The sequence below is a fragment of the Gallus gallus genome, chromosome 1 (genome assembly GCF_016699485.2).
Source record: "Gallus gallus isolate bGalGal1 chromosome 1, bGalGal1.mat.broiler.GRCg7b, whole genome shotgun sequence".
NCBI classification, from domain to species: Eukaryota; Metazoa; Chordata; class Aves; order Galliformes; family Phasianidae; genus Gallus; species Gallus gallus.
In genome coordinates, this window is record NC_052532.1 from 92,560,096 (window position 1) to 92,584,508 (window position 24,413).

Here is a 24,413-nt window from a genome sequence, read left to right on the forward strand (position 1 = left end):
GGAAGAGATAGCATGTGCGAGTCCCTCAGTGGGGATGCTAGTGAGCACTGCCTGTTGGAAGTGGCACTGATGTTGGGAAACCAAAATGCAGTAGCAATGGAGTAACTGGAGGCTGAGGAGAAAAGGGTGGCTGACACATGGGTAAAACCCAGAGGATGCAATTGACTGAATGGAGGAAGGGAGGAGAAGACCCTGAATTTCCTTTGGCAAATGAAAGAAGCTTCATCTGCCCTGTTTCGAAGGAGAGTGTAGGGCGAGAGTACCCTTCTCTTTCCTTATTCAGAAGCAGGTTGTAGCTGGTTTAATTGTTTTCACCGTCAGAGATTTGTGTTTTCCTGGCGGCTCGCCCCGATGTATGATGAATGCTGCAGTAATGCTGGGTTTTCCTTGTGCTCCCTGTAGAACTGGATAGGGAGGTGTGTGGCGGGGGGGGGGACGGGGACGAAGGGGGGTAGCTGCTCAGATCAGGGCTACGCTGTGTAATTTGGGTCCGGGAGAGCGGCGAGGTGAACTTTATTGTGCTGTGTTTGTTTACTCTGAGCTGGTCTTGGTGTGAGGCGCTTCTCTGTGCACATAGAAACCGTTGTCTTTATTGACAGAAGCCCCAGAGGTAGGTCCTCATGTGACAGCAGTTCCTGGGATCTGGCAGGTCTGCAGCTTGCTTTAGTGTCTTCTTGAGCAACGAGATCCCGTCTTGGATAATAACCCTTTCAGGGCATGTTCGGAAAACCACCTGGATGACTCTAAGCTTCCAGGCATTTCTTATTTGTCAGCGGTTGTCTTTAGCTTGCAGTGGTGGCAGTGGTTGTTTCTGCTTTCTGTTCCCACAGGGTTGAATGAATCCATGGAGTGATTTGTCACTTTCTTTTTATTTTATTTTATTTTATTTTCCTTTTTTCCTTCTGCCCCCAGTAGCCCCAAATCAAAGCAGGAGGTGATGGTCCGTCCCCCTACAGTGATGTCCCCGTCTGGCAACCCCCAGCTGGATTCCAAGTTTTCCAACCAGGGCAAACAGGGGGGCTCGACCAGCCAATCCCAGCCCTCTCCCTGTGACCCCAAAAGTGGAGGTCATCCCCCGAAAGTGCTCCCTGGCCCAGGTGGGAGCATGGGGCTGAAGAATGGGGCTGGAAATGGTGCCAAGGGGAAGGGAAAGAGAGAGAGAAGCATTTCAGCGGACTCCTTTGAACAGAGGGAAGCTGGGACTCCTAATGACGACCCTGAAATCAAAGGTATGTTTGCTAGGATATGTGCACAACTGCAGACAATTGGTGTGCATCGTCTGTGAGATGGAGAATCACTGTACGTGTGTTTGTGAAACGTTTGTTTATCTGTGGTTCCAGCCAAAGATGTCTAAAGGTCTTGAGAGCAAGTAAAGAGGGGATGCCATAGCTGACGTCAGTAAACATGTCCTCTTGTTCATGTTAAGTTGAAGCGCAGATCCGACTCTGGTAGGAAAGTTCCTTTGTAACTCTGAAACTCCCCCAGAGGATTTGAAAGTACAAATACAACCTGTTGGTTTCCTTCTGGCCTTTGGCCTTTCAGGAACTGCTCTGTTGTAACTGGGGTTTTGAACAATATGCAAGCCTGTTTTGTCAACACAGGTACATAACCTGTAGCACCCTGACTGGTAACAGATCAGAGAGCTGGGATTTCTGCGTTCTGTTCCTGGCTTCAATATTGCTGTTGTAAGGTGGTGTGAAAACAGGCAAGACGGCCATTTGTCCATCTTTCATTTATTTTGTCTGTCTGCTCGGTCTCCTGGCTAAGGTGACTGGAGGAGGAGGGGAAAGCAGAGTTTGTCGCAGTGTTCTCCTTGAATGCAGACATTTTTGTATTTGCACATTTTTATATTTGCACATTTTAGTGTGTAGTCTTCCTGCTGTTCTCTGTGGCCATTAGAGAATGCAAAGAGATCAGCTCTGGGAACTGCCGCTGGTCTTGGAATGTGACAAGATGAGCTTTCCCCCAGCAGTACCTCTAGGGCAGCATGGCATTAGAGGGAAGGGGCATGGTGTAATAAATGAATTGCCTTTATTAGTGCCTGGTGGATAAGCAGGAGACTTCAGAGGAAAATAAACTCTGTCAGTTTGCAAATGTGAACCAGAAATGGTTTCCAGAGAGGTGCCAAGATGTGATTTCTCCTCTTTTCCTCTTTCCTCCTTCCAGACTGCAATTCTGCTGATCATGTGAAGTCCCAGGATTCTCAGCACACACCGCACTCCATGACACCTTCAAATGCTTCAGCCCCAAGGTCTTCCACACCTTCCCATGGCCTGACTGCTGCTTTGGAGCCAGCAAGTGGGCAGAAGACTCCATCCAAAGTGGTTTACGTCTTTTCTACTGAGATGGCCAACAAGTAGGTAGATGCTTGAATGTCTTCAGGGAGAGGGGCTCGTATTTTTATTCCCTTTTCGTGAAACTCTCAGGCACCCTTTCTCCATCAAGTACGTTTTTGTAGCAAAAAGGCAATGCTAAGTGTGTTGGCGGTGCTGAAAGGGTTGGAGTGGGGAAGAGGCCTCTTGCTCTCTAAGAAGCGATGATATATTACTATGGGGTGCATTTTTGGCAGATGCCAATAAGAGATTGGTTTGCAATCCACATAGCAAGTATAAGCTGGGATGACTTAAACCAAGATGTGACCCCTAAGTGTTGCTGAGTTTGTAGATATAAGTATTTTCCTTTTGCTGCTTATCTGGTATCAGATGTGTGGTTAAGTCTTTTACTCTTCTGCCAGCTGAAAGGTGAAGGATGCTGGTTAGGAAAGTTTGATTCTTAACTTCAACTGGATATGTGCGTCTGTGTGTCTGTCTTTGCAGGGCTGCAGAAGCCGTGCTGAAGGGACAGGTGGAAACCATCGTGTCCTTTCATATCCAGAACATCTCAAACAGCAAGGTGGAACGAAACACTGTACCCTTGGTAGGGAGCTGCCTGCAAGTGGGTGGGAAGGGAAATGTTCAGTGTGCTTGTGCATGCGTGATTCGGAGAGGTGGGCGATTGTTTATGTTCTGAAATAAGTTTTAGGATGGAAAAGAGAGAGATGTTGGTTGTTCTAGCCTTCTGCAAATAAATGTCTTGAATAATCCAAAGAAGAGTTTGTCTTCCAATATTTGGGTAGTGTACTTCCAACCTATTGATCATGCAGAGCTAATGCAGAAGGAAGGAGTACCTGCCGTAATGCTTGAGCAAAAGCGTTTGGGTTTTTTTGTTGTTTTGTTTTTTACAGCCAAGATGATGCTCTGTAAATGCTGTTTACAAGGAGGCTACTCTTCCTTGCAGAGCATGGGCTGGTGGGGTTAAGACAGGACATTATGTTGGCACCTCTGCTTCTGTGGCACAGCTGTAAGAAGAGAGTGATGGCATGTGGCTTTCTCTTTCAGAACCCCCAGATCAATGCACTTCGGACTGAACCCAAACCCCTGCCGCAGCCACAGCCCCCTGCTGCCCAGGACCAGAACCCTCCTCAGAACGCCAAAATGCAGCCGACTCCACCTGTGTCAGCACCAGTATCCAAATCCACTGGTCCCCCGTGTCCCATAGACCAGGACAGTCCCAGTGTGGAAAGCAAAGTGATGTCTGTGGGCAGCCCTGCCAACTCGACCCCGCTGCAGACAGAAGGATTTGGGCAGAGTTCAACCCCCAATAATCGAGCAGTTAGCCCCGTTTCCCAAGGTAGCAATAGCTCTGCTGCAGACCCCAAAGGTCCTCCCCAGCAGGTGTCTGGTGGGGACCCATCCAGTTTGGGTGAGAATCCAGATGGACTGTCGCAGGAGCAGCTGGAACATCGAGAGCGCTCATTGCAGACCCTGAGAGACATACAGCGCATGCTCTTCCCTGATGAGAAGGAGTTTGCTGGAGGGCAAAGTGGAGGGCCACCTCCAAATTCTGGGGTGATGGACGGTCCCCAGAAGAAACCCGAAGGGCCAATACAGGCCATGATGGCTCAATCCCAAAGTTTAGGCAAAGGGTCAGGGTCTCGGACAGACGGAGGGGCCCCATTTGGCCCTCAAGGACACAGGGACATGCCCTTTTCCCCAGACGAAATGGGGCCACCACCAATGAACTCCCAGTCGGGACCTATAGGCCCGGACCACCTGGACCACATGACTCCTGAGCAGGTGGCCTGGCTCAAGCTGCAGCAGGAGTTCTACGAGGAGAAGAGAAGAAAGCAAGAGCAGGTTGTCGTGCAGCAGTGTTCCCTGCAGGACATGATGGTCCATCAGCACGGGCCTCGTGGGGTTGTCCGAGGCCCCCCTCCTCCCTACCAGATGACCCCTGGGGAAGGCTGGGGACCTGGGGGTCCAGAGCCCTTCCCTGAAGGCATGAACATGTCACACTCTCTGCCCCCCAGGGGCATGGCCCCTCATCCCAACATGCCTGGGAGCCAGATGCGCCTGCCTGGTTTTGCGGGAATGATGAACCCTGACATGGAGGGCCCCAATGTCCCAAATCCTGCCTCTCGGCCGGGGCTTTCAGGAGTCAATTGGCCAGACGACGTGCCAAAAATCCCAGATGGCCGAAACTTCCCTCCTGGCCAGGGTGTCTTCAGTGGCCCTGGCCGAGGGGAGCGGTTCCCCAACCCGCAGGGCCTGCCGGAAGAGATCTATCAGCAGCAGCTGGCTGAGAAGCAGATGGGCCTCCCTCCTGGCCTCAATATGGAAGGCATCAGGCCTGGCATGGAGATCAACAGAATGATCGCCTCCCAGAGACACATGGAGCCTGGGAATAACCCCATCTTCCCTCGCATGCCAGTGGAAGGGCCCATGAGCCCCTCCAGGGGGGACTTCCCAAAAGGAATGCCCCCCCAGATGAGCTCTGGCAGGGAGCTGGAGTTCGGGATGGGCCCTGGTGGCATGAAGGGGGACATGGGCATGAATGTCAGCATGGGCTCCAACCCACCCCTGGTACCTCAGAAGTTGAGGGAGGCGGGAGTCGGGCCGGAAGAGATGATGAAACTGCGACCGGGTGTCTCGGAGATGCTCTCCTCTCAGCAGAAGATGGTGCCGCTGCCGTTTGGGGAGCACCCGCAACAGGAGTATGGCATGGGTCCCAGGCCTTTCCTTCCCATGTCTCAGGGCCCGGGAGTTGGTCTCCGAAACCTCAGAGAACAGATGGGGCCTGACCAAAGGACTAACAACCGGCTCAGCCACATGCCGCCACTACCTCTCAATCCCACCAGTAACCCTAATAGCCTCAACACTGCTCCCCCTGCGCAGCGCAGCCTGGGCCGCAAGCCCCTGGATATCTCTGCAGCCGGTCAGGTGCATTCTCCAGGAATCAACCCTCTGAAGTCTCCCACCATGCGCCAGGTCCAGTCTCCCATGATGGGGTCTCCCTCGGGGAACCTCAAGTCTCCTCAGACGCCCTCCCAGCTGGCAGGAATGCTCGCAGGCCCCACCGCCGCAGCTGCCGCTGCTTCCATCAAGTCCCCCCCGGTCTTGGGGTCTGCTGCTGCTTCTCCTGTCCACCTCAAGTCACCGTCTCTCCCCGCACCTTCTCCGGGATGGACTTCGTCTCCAAAGCCTCCTTTGCAGAGCCCTGGCATCCCCCCGAATCACAAGGCGTCTCTCACCATGTCTTCTCCGGCCATGCTGGGGAACGTGGAGTCGGGTGAGTGCTGCCTTTCCAGCCCAGCCCGGCTCTTTGGCTTTAATGAGGTTACCCAGGGGTTTGGAGAGGGCTCTCACGTGGGTGTCAGGGTGAGGGGTGGTCCTTGCGAGGACAGTGGAGTGAAAGGGTACTCCACAGTGTCTCTGGGCTGTTGGTGGCCTGCCATTCACAACCTTGCCAGGGGAGCAGGCTTTGCCCTCCAGCCAGGCTCCAGGCGCGGGAGCTTTTCCGGCCTGGGGAGATCTTGCTGAGAGCCGGCCAGAGGCTGGGAGAGGCTTGCCCACGTTGCCCTCTAGTGCTGCCGTGGGTAACAGCGCTGCAGAGGCTCGGCCGGGACGTGGCTGGCGAGACTGGAATCTCCAGCAGCGGTGGCGGCAGGCGGGGTGACCCCTTACATCACTGAGCGGGGCTGCTGGCTGTGTCTCCGTGCTGTGGGGTGTGCGGTAGGGGAGCCTGGCTGTTGGTGTCTGCCCAGCGTGAGCCCGAGCTCCTGCAAGTCGGAACCAGACGCTTCAGTCTGCGCCCGAAGGATGCTTTTATATCTAATTCTTTCAAAGTGGAAATGTTCTGGCACTGCAGGATTTTTGTCTTCTCTGTTCTGTCTTCCTTCTTCTGAGGTGGGCCGAAAACGTGCAGTGAATTTTGAGGGATAGTATGGCTTTGATTTTAGCATCTTTCCTTCAAATGTGTTCCGAGGGGTATGAAATTCATTGCTGAAGAACAAAGGTGGTTGGAAGTGCAGATATTTCTAATTCTGGGAGAGCAAAGGATTATGTTAAGCCAATAGGTACTGGAATGAGCGGTAAACATATATACATGTGTAAAATCAAAAGTGAAATTTAAAGAAGGGGTTTCGTTTGTAGCCGCTAATATATCTTGTCAGAAATCTGCCCACGTGTCTCGGCATAATATCTGCTACATCTCGTCATTGCCTTGCATATGTCTTTTGTGCTTGCTAGATGCCTCCTAAAGAAAAAGAGAAAGGCGTTACAGTTGACACTTGGTGGGTAGCAGAAACAATTAATTGGCCCTGTGTTTATTTTGGATTTTTGCGACTAGATCTGGTACATACATTTGTCTTTAGTACATGGAAGCCAAATGGTAGGATTTGTAGACTTACTTGATAGTTCTTGTGGATTTGTTCAGGCTCAGGATAGTTACAGTACCATCTAGGATAACAAATGTTAACCATCTGACTGATAGGCTTATTTTTCTTGTTACCTTGCACAGGCACTGACTGCAGTAGTCAGATGGTCTCCTGTAATAAAAGAGTTTTTGAGCTCTCTAGAAGAAGAAACAGTGAAAAGATTTAAAAAAAAAAAAAAAATTGTTTTTTCCCTCCTCTTTTCCTAAGGTGGTCCACCTCCTTCCACTGTCAGCCAGCCTGCTCCTGTGACTCTCCCTGGAAATCTTCCCTCTAGCAGTCCTTACACAATGCCTCCAGAGCCGACCCTCTCCCAAAATCCTCTCTCCATTATGATGTCCAGGATGTCCAAATTTGCCATGCCCAGCTCAACACCGCTCTATCACGATGCCATCAAAACTGTGGCCAGTTCAGATGATGACTCCCCTCCTGCACGCTCCCCAAACTTGCCACCTATGAACAGTGTACCAGGTAAGAAATTGAAGGGAACATAAGCCCAAGCTATCAGACAATACAGTGGGGGATTTGTATGGAATTTTCATCAGATGAAGATGGTGAGAGGGAAAACCTTGAAGGACGTAGAGCCATGGGTTGTTTGCAAGGAAGACAGTTGCAGTTCTCTGAAGTGGAGAGATGGAAGTTCTCTTTGCAACAAGTTTCTGACTGGAAAGTGTCTTTTCTTTGTAAAGCTTCTGATCTAGGAAACTGTTTATGTATAGGAGAGATTTCCACTCCAGTCGGAGTGAAATTACATGTGTGAGTGAAAGCTGCTCATGGGGAGGTAATTGTCAGACCTACAACGTACTATCCAGTGAGAACTCTTCTTCCTTTGTCTTCTTCAGGCAGTGTTGTAGAAGCTTCACGGAGTTGTTATATTGTTGACACTGAATCATCTGGTCTTTTCTCCTCCGCTATGTTTTATGTATTGCCTTGGTTACGGAAAAGAGTGTTAAAGCAGTTTCTCAAAATTTACTCATACTTAGTGTGCGTGTAATAATAACCTCAGCCAGGATTGAGGGGGACTGTCCTGGTCCCTACTTGAGAGGGCAAAATAAAACGCTGTTGTTTTGGGCTTTCTCGTGGATCAGCATGTTTATATGATAAATCCAATTTCTGCTGACAGTTCAGTGATGATGGGTACAAGTTTATTAAATACAAAAGTAGCCTGTAGCCCCTCCACCCAGTTGAATTAATACAGTTGAAAGAGAGGATGACTAGATGTTTGAATAGGGTGGGAATTAGTAATGAATTCTTGATGAGTTTACCTGTAGCTAAGCTATTTGTTTCACGCAGTAGTAACGAGAGTTGCTAAATATACCTGGGCAAGCTGGCTTACCTGAGTCAGTTTGATGATAACTCACTGATCTCTACTACCTAAGCTTTATGAGCATTATCTCATTCATCTCTTCTTAGGTTTTGAAAGGAGGTTGTCACCTCCTGGTGGACAACTGTCTGTATCTTGGTCATCTGCCACAGACATGTTTGTCACCGACTGCCTCAGCTAGAGTGCCAGGAAAGTAGTTAAGGTACAAGGTGGATTGAGAGACTACTTACAGAGCAGGCTTTAGTTCCTTTTTGATAGAGCAGAGACAAGCTGAGATAGACTGCTGTGCAGGTAGCATCAATTTTCTGGTTAAAATATCACTCTCGAGAGCCACTACTGATGCTTTCTTATTAGCACTGATTTTTATTTTTATTTTTTAAATTCGTGTGTGTGTGTGTATGTGTGTGTTTGGACTTGGTAACTATGCAGAAAGCTCTCTGGTATCTTCGTTGTTTGTTTATTGTTGGCTGTTATCTAAATCTGATTCCTTATTTCTTCCCCAGGAATGGGCATTAATTCTCAGAATCCTCGAATTTCAGGTCCAAACCCTGTGGGTCCAATGCCAACCCTTAGCCCCATGGGAATGACCCAGCCTCTTTCCCATAACAACCAGATGCCCTCTCCAAATGCTATGGGACCCAATATACCTCCTCATGGGGTCCCTGTGGGACCTGGCCTGATGTCACACAACCCGATGATGGGGCATGGTTCCCAAGAGTCTCCAATGGTACCTCAAGGACGCCTGGGCTTCCCACAGGGGTTCCCTCCTGTACAGTCTCCTCCACAGCAGGTGCCATTCCCACACAACGGGCCCAGCGGCGGACAAGGCAACTTCCCGGCGGGAATGGGTTTCCACGGAGAAGGACCTCTGGGGCGTCCCACCAACCTGCCCCAAAGTTCGACAGATCCAGCACTTTGCAAGACTGGAGGCCCTGGTGGTCCAGACTCCTTCACTGTTCTTGGAAACAATATGCCTTCAGTTTTCACTGATCCAGAGCTGCAGGAGGTGATCCGTCCTGGAGCCACGGGAATTCCCGAGTTCGACCTGTCCCGGATTATCCCATCGGAGAAGCCCAGCCAGACGCTACAGTATTTCCCTCGCGGAGAGGTGCCAGGCCGCAAGCAACCACAGGGCCCTGGGCCTGGCTTCTCCCATATGCAGGGGATGATTGGAGAGCAGACCCCGCGGATGGGACTAACATTGCCTGGCATGGGGGGCCCCGGGCCGGTGGGAACTCCGGATATCCCTCTCGGGACGGCTCCGTCCATGCCGGGTCACAACCCGATGAGACCGCCAGCCTTTCTGCAGCAAGGCATGATGGGGCCGCACCATCGCATGATGTCACCAGCACAAACGGCAATGCCTGGCCAGCCTGCGCTAATGAGCAACCCTGTGGCTGCCGTGGGCATGATCCCAGGCAAGGACCGAGCCCCCGCGGGGCTGTACAGCCACCCGGGCCCTGTGGGGTCACCTGGGATGATGATGTCAATGCAGGGCATGATGGGACCCCAACAAAACATCATGATTCCCCCCCAGATGAGGCCCCGAGGTATGGCTGCTGACGTTGGCATGGGAGGATTTAGCCAAGGCCCTGGAAACCCAGGGAACATGATGTTTTAAGCTGCTACCATAAGACTGGATGTTCCGATCCTTGTCAAGATGAGATTCCAAGTCCTGAGGGCTTTTTTGGGAGCTTCAGGAGTACAGTTTGGCCATGCAATAGGTGAAAAGAGACCAGAGGACACTTTGGGAAATCTCGAATGTATGGAATTACCTGAAAAAAAAAAAATTATTCATTTTAACAGGTTGTTTTTTTTTTTAAGATTTATTTTTTAAAAATTATTTTTGTGGACTTGGGTATCCCGTGATGGCACCTGCTTTGAGAATCTGTAGCTGTATTTTGAGAATTGCCATTTGTCACAAGTTGCACCATTCTCTGTATGTTTACGTCCTTCGGACTGGCTTCTCCCAGGACTCTCGGTTATTTTGGGTTTTTTTTTTTTTTGTGTACTGTACTATATTGTAAAAGGGATTTTAGCAGAGACTTTAGTCTTTGGGGTGAGAGGAGAATGGGATTCTAGGCTGTTTACTTTAGGTGGAGAATCCATCTTCAGAACTTCGGACTATTTTCCTTCAACTCCAATGTATAGAAAAACCAAACTACGACCTCAGAGCAGAGTATTAATGAAAAGCACAAAAAGGAACTTAAGTTCAGTGAGGGGAATCTTTTAAAAGAAATAAATAATAAGTTAAGGACATATTTTTCAAATTATGGCGTGCTGTCCAGCACCTTCTGTCTCTCCCTCCCACTCTTTATTAAATAGGCTTCTCTCTCTCTCCGTCCCCCTTCTATCTCCTCCTATGGCAGCTGCAATACATTGTGTTATTTTGGGGGGTAAATCTAGGTGCGCCTCTCCTCACGTGGGGACTCTTCCCACTTCTAGGAAGGGGCTGGACTTGGACACTGTTACATTCTACAGTAGTCTCTCTCACTGTTTCCTATTCTCCTTTTCTTAGAAACCCCAAGTGATTTTATTAATGTGGGAGTGGAACAGACACTAAAAGTTATCCAGAATTTTTTTTCGTGGTTATTTTTTTTTCCTCCCCAGCGTAAAACGTTCTGTGTAACCTCCATTAAATTTGGTACAAAACCACTCGCCAGGGCTGTGGTGTCAGAAAAATAAAATATATTGTTTCTTACAAAGATGAACTGTCTCTTTTATCCAATCCAGTTGTTTCCTGTGTACGTCGAATGGCTGGCAAGATGACTGTTTGCTCTCTCCAGTGATCACAGACAGTGTGGTGGCTAGGTGGGGCAAGCTCTGGCAGCTCATAAAAATCAGGTCTGTAGGAGCCACGTGCTTTTTGCGAGGTGCTTCTGTTTGCTTACTCTTGAATGGAGCTTGGTTTTCCTTGGAGTGAGGCCTTATTTCTGAATGCCCTAGGGATGATGGTTACAGTCTTTTTTTTTTTTTTTACTGGCAGTCAAGGAATAGATTACACCTGTTGTATCTATTGCTTTCTCTTGGCAAGTGCTTGCAACTCTACAAGGTAGGTGGTTTCAGTTTTCCCAAAGCAGCAATGTCCACCTGCTGAGCACTGGAGTCTTAGTGCTGTGCAGGGTGCTTGGGCTGTGTCCCCCCTGCCGCCCCCCCCTGGGGGGGGGGGGGGGCTCTGGATTGAGTATAATCTCTGACTTTTGTCACTCAGAGGCTGAGATTGCAGGGAATGGATGAACTTAAATAACAAAGGTGAGAAAGAAGTCATCAGTGAGCAGATTTTTATCAAGACGGCCCTGCTGTGTAAATTATTGCTTTGCTGCAGTTCTCATCGATTGCTTCCTAATCCTGTCTTTTCATACTTTCCTTCTGAGAGAGTTTCAGTGAATGGGTTTTCAGGTCTATGAGAAGTAAAGGACTGGATGCTAAACTGTGGTCTATGAGTTGAGCCCCACTGCTGGAGAAAACTGGGATATATCGGATCCGTAGGGAAGGGAGCGGGCTCTGTAGCTGCTCTCTGCTCGCCCTAGCACTGTGTATGGAACGTGTAGTCTCTGCTCTTCCTCTCACTTGCCCTCATTTGAAATTATTTAAATTAGTAGTTTCCTCAAAAGGCTGTCGATTTGTATGAAACTTCACATGAGAATGAGCTTATTTAATATGCTTGTGCGTGAGGGCTTGCGAAAGTTGGCTGATGTTTAAAGGGTGGAAGAAGTTATTGTCCGTGGCTGTACCAAAGTTTAGTTGCTAGTGTTACAAAATGAGTGAACCCACGCACCTCGGGAGGCACGCAATCTTCAAAGCATTGTGTTGGCTGTTCTAAATTCACCTTTGTGCTGTCATGCAAATTTGAAATGATTTTGGGTGAGAATTACTCTTCTGACAATGTGTAGGATGTGTGTTGTGGTGCTTCCCTCTAACAAGACAAGTAGCGTGCCTGAAGCATGGGCTTGTCAAGATTTCAGACAGCTGACAATGACATAGTAAGTGTTATTCCTGTTCAGTGGAGTTACCTTTTCTTTAAATGGTTGCACAGTTCCTCTTTCAGGATCTTCCATGGGAATTGTCACTGTGCAACTTTCATAAACGTTTCTGCTTCTGCCGTGTATGACTGTTTTACCATGTTGAACAGGGCAAACTTGATTGTCATGGTAATAAGCAGGTTTTTTTTTTTTAATACATCTCCTCTACTGTTTCCTATACACGCTGAGGTATTCTGAGTAGCAAAGGATATGTAATGACTGCATCAAAGGCCCTTGGCAAGTGGAAAGATGCATTTTTAAGATGTTGGGTAATTAAAGCTCCTTCTGCGTCCAACTTCAAATGTTGGCATTTGGTATCTTAACAAGATTTCTCCTGCAGAAAATGCAGGAGACTTGGGTTCTCCTGAGTCACATAGGTCCCCTTAACCTCTGTGGCATTCCCAGCTACCAGATTCAAAGGCTTCGGCTGGCTCCAGTTGGAAATATAACTTGGTAGATGTGGACTGAACTGCTTTGTTTTGTTCTGATCTCACGTTTTCCCCCTTCTCACTTCCCAAATGCAAAAGCTTTCTAGCTGCCAGCCTTGCAAATTCACCTTAGGATCTGTAAGTTCAGGCTCTGCTCTCTCCTGCTTATTTTTAATCAATAGTAGCTGTGACTCAGCTCTGGTAGTCATGGTGCACTTGAAGAAGGAAAGTGGGGCTGCCATTTTTAGTTCCTCTCCCGCATCGTTTTTTTTGTTTTTTTTTCCCAATGTTCAAATCCTCCTCCTCCACCTTTGTTTGAAAGAATGAAATAGACTTTATTCATACATGCTTGGCTGCTCTTCCTCTCTAGTAGCATGGGAGGAAACAGTCTGCTGTTCAAATTATCTCATCCCAGATGGCTGCGCAGCCGGAGCGCAGAGACTTAAAAGGTAAACCCAGCAGATGGTGAACTTCTGAAACGCAAAGTAATGTGCCTGCTAAATCAGAAGTTTAAAATGTTTGAAATCTGTTTGTTTTAAAGTAGTAGACTGTTGCGACAGGTCACCTGTGAAGTACGCTGGCGGTTTTAAGCACTGCCCAAATGAATTTGAGCTTTGTGCCTTTATCGTGGGTTAGCTAATCCACCAAAGGGTGTTATAAGAAGCAATGTGCTAGACCAACTGGCTTAGTACCGACCTCCTAGTGGTACCCAATGGGTAATGTTTCAGAAAACAGACCAATACATGGAGTTCTTATCTTCTTCAGTCTTGGTTGGGATTTGAGCACTGCCTGTGCTTCTGGTACGTTGCACGTGTCCTGACTTGGGGTAGATGTGAGAAACTGACCCCTCCTAAGGAGGGTGAGAGTGCTTCACTGTGTTGATTGGGTGGTAATCCGAGAGCTATCCCATGTAAGTTCTGTGTTGCTTATGTGGTCTGTGTCATCGTCCTGATGAGGTGACCTCTAACTGAAAGACTTTCATATTCTGAGGCAGCCCATGTAGTTTCCAATTATTTCTGTTAATGCTGTTTGTTGCGATAGATGTGTAACACTGAGCTTTATTGTGTTGGTTCTGTTTAAGATTAAAGCACGTTATCTGAAGTGGATTTTTTTTCAGGCCTTAAACTCCCAACTCAAACTGCTAGCTTTATTGTGTTGGATTTGTTGACAAATAAAGAATCCTAGAATCATTAATGTTGGAAAGAACTCTAAGATCATCCAGTCTAGCCATCAGTACATCACCACCATACCACTAAACCGTGTCACTCAGCTATACTAAGCTCAATATCCCCTTGATCTTGATGTTCAGCTGGCAAGCCTTCAGTGCTTGTGGTCTTTCACTGAGAGATGTGGGCCCTCTCAACTTACTGTACAACCAGGCTTTACTCTCCTGGTTGCTTTTGTTTGAGTCAGAGCGTGAGGCAGAAAAGGAAAGCGATGCTGTTTGTTTGAGATGCTAGAAACCTCGAGAACAGCTCAAGTTCATGAGGGAACCTGAGGCTGAACTCCCTTAGTTCACTTCAGCAGTGCTCGTACTAACAGCCCTGGGGCAAGAAAGTTTTGGATTTTTTTGTGTCCCGTTATTTTGGATTTGTCTTTCCCGGTTCTTGTGGAAAGTAGGCTATTCCATATAGGTGCATTGGTTCTGTAGGGAACTTATGTCTCTCTCTCTCTCTCTCTCTCTCTCTTTCTCTCTGTCTCTCTATGTATGTATCTTGAGATATATAGATATATATAATTTTTATTTATTTATTCATTTTCTCAGAAATGCCTCAGCTATTCTGCAGTTTGGCACTTGCCACTTGTTTCCTGTGGTCTTTGAACCCTTTCACTGTGCCACCAATCCCATTTCCAAAATCAGTATTTAAATATGCCTCCTTCCGTGACCACTTTGGAGATGTTTGATGGGCTTTGGCCAGTGCGCTGTCCAAGCAATTCTGTACCAAGGAGAAGGGTAAGGCAGAGTTGGGTGCAGAGGGTGGTACAGAAATCTATGAGACAAGTATGAATAACCTGTTCGGAGGTTCCTTCCTAGCTGCTGCCAAGAAGCTGTCTTGTTTTTCTGAAATCCTTTGCTGTTGCAATAATATATTTCAGTGTGTTTTCCTGCCTAGAGCAATTAGATTATTTTAATAGTGTGAATGCAATGCCCTCAAACAGTCATAGGTGCACTAGAATAGCTTGTGCTGCTGAGTTCTGTTGATCTTGAGTGTGTTGCAGTTTCTGAGTGTTGCAACTGCAGTTGCCACTTGATTTTGCTGGGATATGCTCTTGGCTCTTGTTTCAGAATGTTCATGAATTCCTGCTTTGCCTACTGCCACAGCTCAAGCCTCTAATAACGTTCCTTATCCCCTTTCTGAAGCAGGCCGTGTCTTGCAAATGGCTTCCAATCATATGCCTTGTGTTTCAATCACTACTCTCCACATGCTTCATACCATGCCTAAGAGAGAGCTTGATCACGGTGTTCTTAAGCAAGGTCATTGATTTTTATAAACGGTATTATGGTTATAGGCTGTATAAAGAACTCAGTGGAAAATAACAATGTTTTGTTTGCTTTTTTGACAGCTTCTAACAGCAGTTCAGCGAGAACTCCAGCGATGTATTTAATATTCAAATTATTCTGTTCATTGTGCACGGTGTCAACAAAAGTAACTGTAGTGGGGGCAGCCTAAGGAAAGAGTAAAATCCAGCCCACTCTTCTTGGGAGAAAGTAGCCAAATCCCTGCAGTCACCTGTCTGTCAATGGTTCACTTTTAACGTTGCTGCAGTCTGTCTAAGCAAGAAGGACTATTGCAGAACCACTTCAATAAGTGGTCTCCCTATTTTAGCCTTCACACATCCCTGAGAAAGTAGGATCCAAGTTTTATTTACTGAGAGAGAAATTTTGGCAACGTAGTGGTCTATATTCTGTCCTTTAGGAATAAGCGTCAGCATCACAGCTACAAGTACTTCTGTTGGCTACGCTGGTAATACTCCTGGTTCAGCAAGTGCAAAGTACGGGGGCTGCTCCAAAAGTAATGCCTTTTGTTTTATTATGATATCAGAGGTGGACGTTGGTGATGTGGCAGCAAAGGTTGAACCTTCCCACCAATACTCCTTTACGTTCTGTTGCTGCATAACAGATGGCAGCAGAGGGGCAGTCTTACAAAATGGCATCTGATGTGGAAGTGCAGATGAATAAAGGTGTGTCATTAAATACCTTCATGCGGACAAAAAAAAAAGGCAGCCATTGACATTCATCAACACTTGCTGAACGCTTATGGAGACCAAACAGTGGATGTGAGCACAGTGAGGCGGTGGGTGGTGTGTTTCAGCAGTGGTGACAGTGACATGAAAGACAAGCCACACTCCAGACAGCCATGCATAGCTGTCACACCATGAAATGAAGAGCGTCTCAATCAGCTCGTCCATGTGAATCAGCAGATTATGACCAGGCAACTCTGCACGGAGCTGAATATCAGCTTAAATGCATTGGAAACGATGGTGCTGATGTTGGAATATCAAAAAATCTGCGGCAGGTGGGTCCCACAGATTCTCACACATGAGCAGAAAGAACACCATATATAAGTTTGTCAGGACCTACTGAACCAACGAGGCATTTTCCTGGCCGCAACATCATGACAGCAGCTGTGAAACAGCAGGTCACCTCCACTAGTGTAGATTTCTATGAGCATGGCATGTAGGCTTTTGTTCATTGCTGGTGAAAATGCATAGCTAATGGTGGCGACTGTTGAAAAATAGTGTTTTGTAGCTGAGAATTTGCTCTAACAAATAGCGTTGTTATATTCCTTGTTGTAGTTTCCATGGAAACAAATAGGAGGCATTACTTTTGGAGTGACCTACATAGATGCAATGCTGCCCAAAGCTGAAGTCAGTAGCAACTCCACGGACTTCTTTGTTTAAAGCATATTTAAGCAGGGTTCACCAAGAGTGCCTGTTCTTGTACTTGGCCCACTGTGGTTGTTTTGCATGTTCACTGTAGAATTTCCGTAATTACAGGATTGCAGGGAAGAGCTCAGGAGGCTTACTGTCCCTTTGGAGAGGTTTTGTGCGCACAAAAGTGCACTTGAGAAGATGAGGTAGCTAAATGCTATGTGATTTGGGAGGTTTGTCTATCTGCAGCATGACAAGAAAGAGAAAGGCACAGGAGCTTCTGCAGCTCTTAATTCTGGTAGCACAAAGCACGCTGGGCTTCATCTCGCAGTCTCAGCATATGACAAGCTGTTATGTTTTCATGTATTCCTAAGGCTGCAGGGCAGTTCAAACGGGGCTCTTCTCTCCCTTGCTGTTTTCAGACTCTTTCTGCCTTTGTATGGCTGTCTCAGAAGTGAACTTGAGCCATTTTGTTACTCAGCTTCCTTCCTCTCGCTGCTAACGGTGAAACGTGACACTGTGCCACCCTGTGTCTGGTCAGAAAAAGTTCCCTCATCTAAAATAGCTTTACAATAGGGAAGAGTGGGTGGCAAGAATACAAAGAAAAATAGTCAAAGATTCTGATGATATTAAACTATTTAATTTAAGTCACTGTTTACAAGTCACTTTGCTGATTTCCCTCTGTTTGAGAGCACAGGTTATTGTATTCCTCTGGACTGACTGAGTACTGTGAAAGAACTTTGAGAAATTCTTCTAGTGGGCAGAGGCCTGCTCTGCATCCTTTCACCACTTGTTCCTGCAAAGGCAAAGAGACAAAATCACAGATCTCACGCACTGTTAACTTCGTTGTTAATCCAGATGCATTCTGCAGCAGGGAAATAAGCTGGCTGAAGCAAGTCCTTGTGTGTGCAGTCACATCGGACCAATGGTCAGCTCAATAGGGAATAATACCTTGGCTACTATGGATGTGCTTTATGAGTCTTACTCTGTTATTTAGCTTGACGGCATGCTCAAAGCAAATCTTATTTCACATTTGCCTTACACAGACGTAGGGCAAAACCAAAAGCTCAGGATTTGTAAGGTGGGCTTCCTATGGGATCTTACCTTTCCATGGTAAGACACGCGAACGAACCACTCTTTGGACTGCCGATGCCGATACAGTTCGAGGGTCACATCTGCAGCATAAGGGGGCCACTTGCGATCAAAGGTGCCCAGGGCCAACAGGAGAGGAATAAGGGTAACATCATGAGAAGCATACAGAATGAGCTTTCTGATTTAAAAAAAAAAAAAAGAGAAGGAAAAAAAATCATCCTAAATGGTAAGTTGTGTTTTTGCATGCATAGCCAGTATCGCTTATGCTTTTTCTAGCAGACAAGCACTCATTCTCTCTACCCACCCACTGAACAGCCTTCTGAGCCAGCTTTTCACACTGACAGCAAGTCAGAATTTACAACGATTAGAGGGAGAGATCTGCCCTGTACCTGGCCTTTTCAGCTGGAGATGAGGGATCTGCTGCTTCTGTAATGTTCTTCTGTAAGGTATAGAAAAGGAGACCAACACTCATCTGAAGAACTTCTCTATAAAAGAAGCAGAAATAAATCTACTAACTTTTTAGCCTTCGAATTACTTAATTTCAAACGAACGCTTGGAAACCTGCTTTTCTCTTACAAATTGATAATGTGTATTGAATGCAGCTAAGAACTATTGAATGTGATCCCTATGGTTACGTTTTCTTTCAGCAGTCGCTTAGTCACCGTGGAGATTCCACTGTCATTGCAGATTGGAAAGGGAGAAATGCTAACAAGCCATTCTCACAATATGTGGTATGCTAAAAGGAAAACCCAGCAACTCCTTGATGTTCTCTGTCCTATTTTGTTTACCTATCTGTGATTCCGGAAGCACAGATTTTACAAGGGAAGATGACAGTAGCTGACTCTAAAAGAAAACTGAAGTGTTGGGTGCCTCTGGGAGGAGGAATAAGAAGAAAACTACTGTTTTTTTAATATATTATTGTCTCTGTAGCAGAGAGGAGCTCTTCAGATGACTTCTGTTGTGAAGAAACTGTCTAATTAATGAATACCTAAGTGGAAATGGGAGTATGACTGTGATTGTGGCTGTACTGGCTATTACAGAATTGGGAGAAAAATCATTTAATACTTGAGATCTCTAATACAAGTTAAAGAAAAGGCTAAGGCCAAGTGCCCTACCAGAAAAGGCAGCCCTGTGCCACCATATGAGAAGAGGAGATGACTATGTCAGCTGTGACGGATTCTGGAAAGCTGCTGCTAGGTTAGCAACTCCACCACCTTTACAAATGACTGTGAAGCAAGTAATTAATTGCATGTAGCAACAGGTCTTTTGCAAGTTGTTACATGTGTGGAGGGCCTGGCATCACCTTTTCCTCCAGCATCAACACTGTGCAGCCCAGCTGTACAGGCGCCATCTCTGGAATAAAGGTAGCCAGTTGGAATTCAAACTGTAGTTGTGTGTCTGCAAGGACAGCCTTGCCTTGTGCAGCCTCAGCACCCAGGCTTGAAGCGTTTCCCATTCTCTTCTGCTTTTGCTTGTAACACAGGTCCACTGATGCCACTTTAGCAACGGAACCATTCACTGCTTACCACAGTGGCTTGCTCCTGTTCCTTGGACATTACTTCCTCCACAACTGCCAGCAAAACAGGACCTAAGTACACATCTTGCCTCCTCAGTATGGGCTCCTTTGTCCTAGATCATATTCCTGACTTGAGGCACTGAACTTGGTGTTGGGATGGCTGAGGCACAAACCTGATGAAAGGACAATAACCTCTGATAGGGAAATTGAGCAAAGTGGAAAGGACTCCTTCTGTCTGCCATGGTAAGCTGGTACAGCTCATCCACCCCGGGTAACCTAAAACAAAGGCTAAGGCTGGAGGCACGAACAGAGGATATCACCTTGAACCGTCTTCCAGAACGAAAAGCAGTGAGTCTATGCATCGACGCTCGATGGTCTGCTGAAAGTCTTTCAGCACAGGGCAGCTTGGCAAACCGTGCACCTGGAAGGAAAGAAGGCGACGTAAGAACAGGTCTGCTCTTTTCCAAGCCAATGCTGAGTCCACACAAATGACCACCTTCAGAAAACAGCTGTTCGTATCACAGCATTTGTACTACTGTACACACAACAGTATTCACATGAGGAGTTCTAGTATGGTTTTTAAACACAGAGACTTGCTTTATGTACCACAAGATTGTATGTCTTTTCTTGATGCTACATGAAGAGAGTATAACAGGCCTTGAGCTAGTCAACTCGCAGCAAGATCAGCAAGTCCAATTACCAGTTGGACTTGGATTACCAGTTTTGCTCCAGCAAAAAAGGTGTATTAAGAAGAGGCACAAACATGCCCAGCTGTCTTCCAGTAGCAGAGACAATCTGGCTCGGGGGTAGTATGCTGGAACCAGAATTAAGATGATCTTGTTAGGTGCTGACTATCAAAAAAAGGGACAACACTGTGCATGGGGTAAACAAGGACCAACCGCCCTGTTAGATCTACTGCGTTATGCTTGAAAAAAGATAGTGGATTTCAAGGTAAGAACACGAACAACGGAGATGCATCTAGAAGAAGGTTGACTCCATTACCTTGCTTTTCAAAAAGGCCAAACTATTTCTACTGACTTCCTGGATTACATAAGAAGGTACTGGGATACCCAATAGTATCAGTGAGAGTTAGCACCTATGTTGTTTTCTCCATATACCTCAGGGTCAGGAAAAAAAAAAAAGGTGATGTTTCTTTATGTGACAGTGTAACAGATCGCCAGCTCACCTGCTCAGCATAAATATTATCAAGGAGGAGAAAAAAGTCCACAGACTCGTCACCATCAACACCCATCTTCTTCTTAATTGTTTTTAAGTCCTCAGAGATCGCTGGCTGTAGCTGAGCATCCTTCAACTTCTGCCTGTCAGGGAATTGGGAAAAAAACAAACAAGCCAAAAGCTGTTCACACATCGGGCTTTTTATCTCTGTTTTTTTTTGTAACTCCAAGTCCAATGGAGCTGTGTCATATCAGTAAGGGGTAGATGCACCAGAGGACACTGAAGGATTCCTGACGGTGGAAGTCTCAGTGGCAGAGAGGACAGACGCAATGGCAGTTGGCATCTGCTCTCACAGAGACAGGGGAAGAAAAATTTAGCTGAGATGTTAACATCTCCTATGAGGAGGTTCCCATAAGCAAATGCTATGTATCATCAGTTAAGAGATCTCATCATACCAGAAGATTGCAAGTCTACTATCTCTGGGGAACAGCCTTTACATCATGGAAGAAAAAAGGTTAGAAGCTTTGAACAGATTTATGCATGCTGTGGGTAAAGAGAAATACCTAGAAAATCACTGGTAGCTTCAGTTCTCTCACTCTGGTAGAACCCATATGCCTCATTACATTGGTTTGAAATATATTTTTAACTATCAGCGCTGACTAGATACTTGAAGCTAAGTATACTGCAGGCTTTTTTTCTCTTACCCTGGTCTGCTGGGGGAGCGATTGGAAAGTTTGGTACTTTTTTGTTGTCATTGTTTGTTTGCCTTTTTTTTTCTTTTTCCAGAAACATCTGTAGTTTCTGTTTGAAAGCAAATGCAGTAGAAGTTCTGGCATGGGTGGCCTTTGGGCTGGGTCACTGCTTCTTAACGCAGCTTAAAATATCCACCTTGACATGGTTGCAAAACGTGCAGAGTTAGTGAGATGGGGGAAGGAATGGGAGGATTTACACCTTTCTCTCCTTTTGCACTGCTGGTATTACTAGCTGAGTCTGAATATACTTTGGCTTTCCTGAGTTGCTTCTGTGGATCATCACCTCACCAGTGTCACGAACTACCTGTTGCCTGTAGCGTCGAGTGTTATACAATAAGCTTTTACAAGTGAGCTCTGAAAACCCTTAGATATCCCGGGACAAAATATGCTAATATGCAATCCAACCAAACGGTAATATATTTGCCTTGTTGTCTGGTTTCCACCCCATGCCCAACCTGATATAAGCATTTGTGGAATACTTGATTCTGCAAATATGAGTGTTCTTTTTATGTAGGACGTTTCTTATTTTAATTGAATAGTGTTTGTTAAATGTGTCAAGGTGGAGTCTACTTCAGTTTCTTGAAGGTATAAATGTGGCAGGAGAAGATTAATTTAAAAGGAGGGCCACTGTGTTTGCACATTAAAGGTGTGTTAAAGGATGCAGATGACATTAATTCTGTCCTGCAGCAATGCCACAGAATAGCTACACGTTAGCTGGTAATGAGTGTTTGCCAGTTGCGCACTAAACTGAATTGGTCTTTCAAGAAAAAAGCCTGTGTTTTTGTTTTGTTTTGTTTGTCTGGTGCTACTGCTTAGTATATGACTGTGTTCACATCATGTTTTATACAGTTAGCTACCTATTCCCAATGGGCAGTGGGAAAGGGAAAGAAAACGTGCTGTTTAAAATTACTGTTGCTAAAATGAAACTGCGGTGAAATCATGTGGGAGGGAGGCATGGCTGGCAATTACCTGGTCAAGCACTTCAGGCGCTGGCAGTTGTAGTAATTGGGGTAGAGGATTTCTGAGCTTGCTTCATCAGTGACAATGACAACAGGTCCTGTGGAATAAGAAGGAAGACTGTATGTTCACTAGTGTATATGTCTTTAGGCTCCTTTAATCACTCTCACAGTCTTTGTGTTCAAGCCTATCCTTGTCAACTAGCAAGTCCCACTGAGCTATCACTAGCAACACAATCTCTTGTGCTTGCTACTATTCACTCAGCATTTATTTCCATAGTGCTATCTCCTGTGTACCTTGTAATATCTCCTAGTTGTGCGTTCACTTTTTTTTTTAGTGTTTGTTTGCATGTGTCAAACAAAAATTAGTTTCTGTGTCATGAAGTGTACTCATCTCTGGCCAGGTCACTTTTGTTATTTGTTCCTGGAACTCAATACAGAGGGAGCAGAGGTGAGATCTTAAAAATCCAGAGTGTATTTCTAGGACATACAAGTAGTTGTCAACTATCAGATACAGCTGAAAGTTACTCCAGATACTGAACTTGCAAAGGATCTTGGTACTCCTACTGCTGAGAAACTCTGAGACTCAGTTTTTTCAGATGCGACAGTGCATCTTGTGAACACTGGACCTGGAACTCTTTGCTCTCTTGATTCTGAAGTGCAGTTAATGCAAACTTCCTCAGTAGGTCTGAAATTGCAGCATTGATGGCGACAGATCCAAGCACCAGCAGTAAGCTACGTAAAGAGAGGGAGGCAAGTGACAAATTGATAAAGAAAGTACCAAAGAAGACAGAATGGGGAAAAGGGCCAGGAGCAAAGAGCTTACGAAACAATAACCAGGAGCCAGGGAGAGTTGGGATGTGAGAGGTGTGTGAATCTAGGAAGACTGAGAAAGGAAAGGTACTGGTCACAAGTCTCCCTAACCTTCTTTCTGCTGTTGGTACAGCCCAGCTAGCAGGCACCGCGTGGATTCCAGGTTCCGGAAAATATTAGTGGAACGGATACTGAAAGACAGAAAGCAGCGTGTGAGGTAGCACTTGCTCCTTCACATGGCTGGGGCTGCAACTGGGGAGGACTTGCTGGAACTGAGGATTCAGCTTTCATCACGGCTTTGGAAACCTGTGCTTGGGTTTCATCTGGCCCTGCTATAGATACCTTAAAGTATAGACACCTCTATCTTAAGTACCGTGTAACTTCCCTTCAAAGAAGGTGGAGATGAAAAATGGGCACTTATCTGTAACTTTATCTCATCCTAAACCAGACGCTCCCAGCACTCATGATGTGAGCAGCAGCAATGTGCTTTATATCTCAATGAACTTTAGACTGTGCCCCAGAAACACTTGTTTCTCTTCACTCGCCATAAAAGCACACATAACACCAATGCCAACGGCTAAACCTAGGTGTGATGAATCTGTCCCTAGTGTCACTGCTAGGAAATGGAGCGCTTCACGTTCTGAGGGACGTCTCACATGAGGCTCAGCAGAAAGTCTCCCTAGCACAGCGGTCATTGCAAGCAAAGGAAAGTCCAGAAAGGTACTGAGAAACTCACAAGACCTCAGCAGGCTTAAACGCTGGTGAGAGGAAGCTGGCTTCTTCCACGTAGCTCCTCCTCAGCCTTTCCCCCAGGGCAAACATCTGCTGCATCCCGACAGTGGTCAGCTGTCCTGCCAGCACACCACCCTGCGCACAAAGAAGAGGACGGGTGTCGCTGGAACGTGGCCATAGTACATCAGTCTGCAGAGGGAACCGTGGAAGGGAGCCTCACCTTGAAAGTGGTTTTCCTGTAGCGTTCCTCATAGGGCGAGGGAGGCTGCGGGCCGCCACGGAGGTCGGTCACCGTGTAGTCCAGCTTCGTCTGAGCGGGCACCTCCAACAGACTGGGCGACCACTCCACCTGCTTCGAAACAAAACTGCTTCAGGGGAACACGAGGGCTCCCAAGGGTCCTAACCCAGCGCTGGACATCGCTGTCCGCCGCCTCGCCGCTAAGGCGGCGCAGGGCCAAAGCAAACCGAGCCTCCGCTCTGCTGCCGGCCGCCTCCCCTCAGCCAACTCCCGACTACCTCACGTTTTCCCCAGCTCTGGAAGAAAAACGCACAGAAGCGAACCGGCGCCTACAGCCGCAGCCCCGCGCCTCCTCACCGGCGCAGCCCCCGGGACGGGCCGTAGCGGGGTGCGGGCCCCGTGCCGGAACACCACCTGCACCAGCCGCAGCTCCAGCTCCCGCCGCTCCCCGCCCACAGGGCCCTGCGCTGCCGCCGCCCGCCGCCGCTGCGTCCACACGGCCAGGCCGCCCAGCAAACCTAGCCGCCAGCCCCAAGCCATGGCGGCGGCAGTGCCGGCACCGGACCGGCTGGGGCCGCGAAGGACGACGGGAAGAGGAGTCCCCCGAGGGCAGCGCCCGGTAGGCGGGCGCTGCAGAGGACTACAGCTCCCAGAAGGCATCGCGCCGCGCCGCCGGGAAACGGCTGTGCGCCGGCGCGGCAGTGGACTACAGCTCCCAGCGGGCACCGCGCCGCAGCGCT

At 47.2% G+C, this 24,413-nt stretch overlaps 2 protein-coding genes across 19 annotated transcripts in view; one reads left to right on the plus strand and one right to left on the minus strand.

Moving 5' to 3' along the window:
- Positions 1-10,780, plus strand: part of BCL9 (BCL9 transcription coactivator) — an 83,002-nt gene extending 72,222 nt beyond the window's left edge. For 11 of the 14 annotated variants that reach the window (XM_046912885.1, XM_040664623.2, XM_046912919.1 and 8 more), the window contains 6 exons: positions 913-1,229; positions 2,167-2,356; positions 2,817-2,916; positions 3,378-5,607; positions 6,962-7,222; positions 8,579-10,780. In XM_046912885.1, coding sequence (XP_046768841.1) covers positions 913-1,229; positions 2,167-2,356; positions 2,817-2,916; positions 3,378-5,607; positions 6,962-7,222; positions 8,579-9,696 — 4,216 coding nt within the window. In that variant the 3' untranslated portion in view covers positions 9,697-10,780. The remainder of the gene's footprint in view (positions 1-912; positions 1,230-2,166; positions 2,357-2,816; positions 2,917-3,377; positions 5,608-6,961; positions 7,223-8,578) is intronic. The other 3 variants (XM_015298293.4, XM_040664636.2, XM_004938331.5) reach the window with 2 other exon arrangements.
- Positions 10,781-17,016: 6,236 nt separating this feature from the next.
- Positions 17,017-24,243, minus strand: ACP6 (acid phosphatase 6, lysophosphatidic). Of its 5 annotated transcripts, none has more exons than NM_001278076.2 (10): positions 24,031-24,243; positions 23,656-23,784; positions 23,440-23,570; positions 22,815-22,894; positions 21,904-21,991; positions 20,193-20,325; positions 19,327-19,427; positions 17,880-17,975; positions 17,503-17,668; positions 17,017-17,194 (listed from the first exon to the last, which is right to left on the minus strand). In NM_001278076.2, exons 1-10 carry the CDS (start codon positions 24,211-24,213, stop codon positions 17,054-17,056), a joined length of 1,248 nt encoding a protein of 415 aa, NP_001265005.2. In that variant the 5' UTR covers positions 24,214-24,243; the 3' UTR covers positions 17,017-17,053. The 5 variants fall into 5 exon arrangements, with proteins under 5 accessions (NP_001265005.2, XP_015151883.3, XP_046796133.1 ...); XM_015296397.4 differs by having other exon boundaries at positions 23,656-23,787; XM_046940177.1 differs by having other exon boundaries at positions 23,987-24,243.
- Between the last annotated feature and the right edge of the window lie 170 nt (positions 24,244-24,413).

Bases quoted from the DNA above. Each gene is read 5' to 3' on its own strand.
- ACP6 (XM_015296397.4), bottom strand. From the start codon at position 24,213: ATGGCTTGGGGCTGGCGGCTAGGTTTGCTGGGCGGCCTGGCCGTGTGG. The intron at 21,992-22,814 runs GTTAGGGAGACT...CTTATTCCACAG, and splicing joins GTACCAACAGCAGAAAGAAG to GACCTGTTGTCATTGTCACT. The intron at 17,976-19,326 runs GTGATATCCTCT...CTTCTTTTATAG, and splicing joins GTTCTGGAAGACGGTTCAAG to AGAAGTTCTTCAGATGAGTG.